A 6460-nucleotide genomic window follows, 5' to 3' on the forward strand; every position below is an offset into this window, starting at 1 on the left:
AGTTTATTTTTTTAAATTTGAATATAAGTTCAATAAATCAAAACCAAACTATGGTAATTTTGAATATTCATTTTTTAATATTAAGTATTCAGAGTTCTGCTTTTCAAAAGTTATTTGTAGAACAAATTTGTTCTACATACATAGACCTTTCTCCTATTAACGTCTCTGATGAATAAAAATTATAAAAAAAAACTGACGTAAGCATTGTTGGTAAATGAAAACAATGTAATAGAAAATGTTCAAAATATGTAATTGGCTCGAAACATTTTTTTCTGACTATTTTAAAACGCTTGATAATCATTTAAATTGAGGCATGTACAATATGTAGTAAGCTTACTGAATGAGTGGGAATATGTTGTGAACGAGGGCAAAGCAAATTATCCTTTTATTTTATTCAGTTGAGTTATATTTACACATAATTTTGCAATTTTGTATTAAATTTTTTCCTTTCAGAAATTAACTATTTGTAAAATCGTTTGCATTTGTAAGTTCATTCTTTAAAAATATATAAAGATGAATTAATATCGAACATCACTGCAATTAGTACAAACTGATTAAGTAATTATACATGTGTGATCGTTACAGTGACTTTATTTGTTTATAGGCAAAAACTTTGTTTACAAAACAGAACCCTATAGCTATAAATGTATCTCGTTTGTAAATCTACTAATTACATTTAAATTCCTATCGAGCATTACAATGCACATTTCATTATTATAGACATTAAAAATAGATTAAGACTCAATGAATTTCAAAAAGTCTACAGTTGAATATTGATCATACCTATTTCTAAATGACTCCTTAATTTTTTTACATATTGAAGAGTGTAATTAATGTTGACAAACTATCGTAAATTATATATAATTGAGTTGTAATTAATTTTATGCAACAATATTTTTTCAAGAATAAAACTAATAATAACAGCACTAAATGATTGCATAAGAAGATAATTAAATTTGCTTTTGTTGTCTTTATTCTGCTAGAAATCAATAATAAATAGGTGAAGTTTGTTTTCTCAAATTACCTTTATTTACAAGATTTTTCAAATGCTCGTCAACCAGTCATAGTTTCTTTCTTTTCTTTCTTTCTTTCTTATTTTTTAAAAAGTTAAATAAATAAAAATCAATTTTATTTGATTTTTTTGCCGACAAGAACTATCTGATTTAATATAGGCTCATCATAAAACTAATTAAGATATTTTTAATCAAGTCTCATGTCATTATAATTTTACTAATAGTAAAGAAAAATAGTAAAGAAAATGTCGTTTTGTAGATATTGCACTATGATTGTATACAAAGCGACAGTTAGTAAAATAGTAATTACATACTGTACATAAATCGGACTTTAATCGGTCACACCAATGGTGTTCCATAAAATACTCCAAAATGGAGTAAAGCGACGCATTCCAGTTGTCCCTATGTTGTTCGTCTACAAGAAGGTAGGTGGTGTAAGTTCATAATTATCAATGAGTGTATGATTAAAGAATGAACGAAACAATATATTTTTTTTAAAGTTTAATATTTCTTCCCACTTTGAGGCTTCTTAGACAATAAAGGTTACTTTATATCCCGATTTCCAATTGTTTACTTTATAGCTCCTGTTGCAATTTTTTTCTTCGAAATATAACAAATATAGATATCAATTTTTGGTTTGCTAAGTTGGAGTTGCATTTACAGGAGTAAGGAAGATTAATTTGATCGTTTTAAATTTCTAAGTTTTCAAAAGTGAGCATTACAATCGTGCAAAGTTAGCAAACGAACTCTGGCTGCAGTTTTTATACTATGATATGTATGGAACGCTTTTCGGCCCTTTTTAAACTAAAATGTAATTTGATCTTCAGCATACGCATAAATTGTTTTCTCTCTTTTGAAAAGGTGGGGGCTATCATTTGTCTTTTTATAATTTCAAATATATATCAACGAAAATTTGGGTTTCAGTCATTTCACAATTCGAATTTCCCATAACTGATTTTAAAACTGCTTTTTAATGCTTACATATATAAAATTTAATGCTTTCTGTGTGTTTTATGTGTGTATGAAGGTAGTGATCTTTGCAGACAAAATGCATAAATCGTACAAGCGGGTTAATATTTTTTTTTCAATGATAGCTTCCATCCATAGCCCGTATAAAAAACCAAAGAAAGCATTTTACAGTAATGATAAACTTATCCCCCAAATATTTAAATAAAGGGTATATAAGTACTTAAATCATTATCAGTCATTATAGTCGATCGGCACATTATATAGAAGTAACAACCAATAATAATTCATAATACCACAACATTAAAATCCGAAATCAACACTTGCAGTCCGTTAGTTTTGTGTTCTCAATATAGGCAAAGTTTCGATAGATCACGAAACAATCCAATTTAGATAAACCTGATAAGTATTTATAAGAAACACATCAATGAGCAATGTAAACATTCCATGTTATAAGTATTTAGATAAAATTCCATAAGTAAAACAACGCATATGAAAGCGGTTTTCGTAAAGGAACGCGTACTAGTATATTCATATAATTGAGCAGGTCATTTAGAAACTAATTAGAAAGAGATAGACTGGTATAAAAATTTTGTCTTGTCAATTTCTTTATTACTGAATTTGATTTTTATCAAATTGCATTAAGAACACGACTATAGCTGTGTACTTACTAGACTAAGTAATTTAATTTGATAAAACAAAATTCAGTAAACGACACTATTATATGAATCACTATTAAGTCCTTGATAAAATCAAAGTACTGAAGTACTGAAAGCCGGGCTCTTTTGGTGTGTCTTTATGCATATTGTGTGGTAAAGACTGAAAATCTCTCTCTCTCTCTCTCTCTCTCTCTCTCTCTCTCTCTCTCTCTCTCTCATGTTTTAATGTCGGCAAAGTGTCAGAGAGCGACCAAATTTTGTAAGCGGCTATAAACAAAAATATGTCTGTCTAGTAGAAAAAAGTTCAACAGCTGCTGCCTTGAATTTTGCAACAAGCGTTATATATTCAATCCCTATTTCTTCAACGCGCAGCAAAATAGTTCATGAAAATTCATGCGCATTGTATGTATGATAGTCTTGCTTTTAAAACAAGTTATTGATAAGAAAACTAAAAAAGATAGACAATTCTCTCGAAATTAAAATAAAAGAAACAAAATGCCAACACTTTTAACAAAACGTGGCTCTTTTTGTAACTATTTGGTATAGCGGAAGCTTTTACTTTGACGCTGTTCGGTTTTTTGTTTACTTTTGAAGTTGTACTATTTATAGTAACATTGGCGATTTGCCTGCCTACAGCCAGGACTCTGCTTTCAGCAGAGCCCGGCTAAAAATATATAGTGGATGTAAATTTTATATATACAGTATGTACATACCGTATACAATGAAATACTTGTCTTTACTTTTTTTTCAAAATTAAGGCAAAGCGAACTCGAAACAATTCTGAAAAACTGTAATAATTTCTGAGTCATGAAACAAATATTTATCCCCTTTGCCCCCACCCCCATCCTCACTACTAAAGGTAATAAATTTACAGAATGCTAGTAGTTTTGAATTGTACAACAAAATGATATTGAGTTTGAATAATACATCTGATAGATTCTTGCAAACAAAAACGTAAACGCGTACATGTATTTTTATATAACATGTATCTTGATTGTAGTCAAATGGCGGAATCTCAGGATGACCAAATGCAAAGTGTGGTTACTTGTGATACGTGCGACGAAACAGCAGAGCATCTTTGTATAACTTGCCAGGATAGACTGTGTCCTAGATGTAAAGTAGTTCACAGTAGGAGTAAGGCGTCATTTGACCATGAAGTTGTTTTGTTGAGTTCCAGTTCCATTTCCCAGGCACATGAGGAACGTTTTTCCTCTCAACAGGTCTGTAGCAAGCACGTCGGTTATAGAATAAGCATTTGCTGTGGTGATTGTGAAATACCAATCTGCGAAAAGTGTCTTCTACCCGATCACAATGGACACCGAGTAATAAGCATTCCGGATTTAATTAAGCAGAAAAAACCAAAGCTCGAAGCAAAGTATTTGGCGATTTCCTCTCAGCTTCCTCAATATGAAGAAAAACTGGCAGAAATCAAAGAGAGAAGCTATATGGTTGCAAAAAACGGCGACCATTTGGAAGAGAAGATAGAGAAGCATTTTCGAACTATCAAATCCCAAATTGAAAATCATAAGTCAAGGCTGATAAAAGATGTGCGTAAAAACAAAACAGTTGTCATGGATAATTTGAAGTCGCACGAAGAAAAGTTTGAAGAATACATTAAAGAAATGAAAACGTTTATGTCGGAATTCAAAACCAATGCAAAAAATCATTTCATCTTATTTGGAAATTGTGATGTAGGTGCAACAATGCCAAATGGTATTCCGAGGACACAATTTCCAGAACTACTTCAGTATAAAACAGAATTACATGATGCAGTTCCTTTGAATTCTCTCTGTGGTCGTCTCTTTGAGGGAAACATAATTCAACGCGAAAATTACACCAAAACGTTGCAAGATATATCTGTGGGAAACAATGATATTAAGTCTTTAGCCTACAGATATCAAGATGACACGTTTTGGCTATATACAGATGGAAACATATTTCAAATTGACAGGAAGGGAAGCGTTTTGCATAAAATAGTGGCACACATTCAGACTTTAAACAATAAACCAGTTGTTGTTTCTCGTTCAGGTACAGTCATTTACAGACAAAAACAGTTCACTCTCAATGAGAAGAAATACTGCGGTTTTGATAAAGAGTTTTTTACTACCAGCTACTCTGCACCACTGTGTTTATGGGCAAGAAAAGAAGGTGGTGTTATTGTTGGGTTTTTAGACAAAGATGAAAGCGATGGCGGATTTTTTTGGCTTACAGAGGATGCAGTTATAGAAAAAGAAATTAGAAAAGACTCCGCCTGGAATGATGTATACAAAAAATATTTTGTTTTACGCAATCGGGCATATGTAGCTGAAAACGTGAACGGGGATATATGTTTTTCAAACAGAAGTGTAGAAGTTTACGATTCAAATCTTCAGCATCGCTTCTCCTACCCAGAATTAACAGATGTTAGCGATTTCCTTCCTCAAGATATATATACCGACGATTTCGGACACATTTTAATTGCAGATAAAAGAAGCCGCCTCATTCACATTCTAAACAAAGATGGTGGTTTGCTAAAGATGGTAAAACTACCTGGACTGAACAGAAGCTATCCCATATCTTTGACAATTGATATAAATCGTTGTCTGTGTGTTGGGTGTTCTGATGGGAAGATTAGATTTATCGACTATTTATCAGTTCTTGGCAACTTGTAATCTTACCTTGCAAGACAGATAATGCTTGTTACAGATGGATTGTACAGTGCCTAGATATATGATTTATCATTAAATTAAAACAAGTTTGTACATGTATATTCTTGCTTTGAAGGTGTTCTTATACAATAAAACAAAACATAGTACATTTACCTGGACAAACTGTATTTATGTAACAATAGCACAGTAAATCCTAATTTAGGTAACGTTATCGATTAACCTTTTTAAAAAATTAATATTAGAAATATATTTTCTCATAGATGTTTTATCAACCATTTGATGGATATTACTTCAGGAAGTGAAATTGACGGAAAAAAATAAAAGCATTACTTTTGTGGACACTTACTCAAACTCATAACCTTTAATATAATAAATACCTCTGCATCAAAAGCGTTTGCTGCGTATAAGTAAACGGCAGAAATGTGTGACACTATAAGCAAACTTCGAAGACATACAATTAACTTAAAATGTGTGATTTAGAAGTTATAATGCAAAAGACTCACGTAGTCTAATAATCTGCTATACGGTATAACATTTATTCAAAGCTTCCCATGCAGTGTGAAGGGGTAAGATCAACTTTTCTGCATGAAAACGACTTCGTACTTTGTAATAATGAACTTTTAATTAATGTAATTACATAATGTTGCAGTTAAGATATCGATCAACAATTCCTACAATTAAAAGTAGTCAATTGCCAATTTTAAAACTATACTTTTAAATGCCCTTAAATGCAATCATCATTTGCAAAATTCAAGGCAGATTAAAGATATTGTTAAATTTATAAATCCGTTTCATATTTAGCAAATTGAATTTTGTAAATGTTGCCGAGTATTCGGTGTAATGAAGCATCTAAAAAAAAGAATGCATAGCATGATAGTGTGTTTTAAAAAGAGATTCAAATTCTCTCACCCCTGCGAATGTTATTGTCATTTAAATTTTAGACCACGTGTTTTTATTTGACCCTTTCAGTTTCGCAGTAAAAATCATGCCTCGTGTTTATAGTTTATTTCATAGAATCTAGGTACTTGTAGTCAAATATAAAATCTAGAGGTTTATTGATTTTAAACTTTATCTTCATTAATTGGTGGATAAAATGTGTTCTAGAAATAAATGCGACAATACATAATATAGTTTTTGTCTGTTGTTGCAACAATTAACATGCTTGTAGAGATAT

The 6460-nt window shown here is 31.1% G+C and overlaps 1 protein-coding gene across 1 annotated transcript; it reads left to right on the top strand.

Moving 5' to 3' along the window:
* Nucleotides 1–1380: 1380 nt before the first annotated feature.
* On the top strand, nt 1381–5423 carry LOC128184919 (uncharacterized). The gene is made up of 2 exons (XM_052854557.1): nt 1381–1438; nt 3639–5423. Exon 2 carries the CDS (start codon nt 3643–3645, stop codon nt 5287–5289), a length of 1647 nt encoding a protein of 548 aa, XP_052710517.1. The 5' UTR covers nt 1381–1438; nt 3639–3642; the 3' UTR covers nt 5290–5423.
* Nucleotides 5424–6460: the final 1037 nt, after the last annotated feature.

This window comes from Crassostrea angulata, chromosome 5 (assembly GCF_025612915.1).
Source record: "Crassostrea angulata isolate pt1a10 chromosome 5, ASM2561291v2, whole genome shotgun sequence".
Lineage (NCBI taxonomy): Eukaryota > Metazoa > Mollusca > Bivalvia > Ostreida > Ostreidae > Magallana > Magallana angulata.

Bases quoted from the DNA above. Each gene is read 5' to 3' on its own strand.
- LOC128184919 (XM_052854557.1), top strand. From the start codon at position 3,643: ATGGCGGAATCTCAGGATGACCAAATGCAAAGTGTGGTTACTTGTGAT.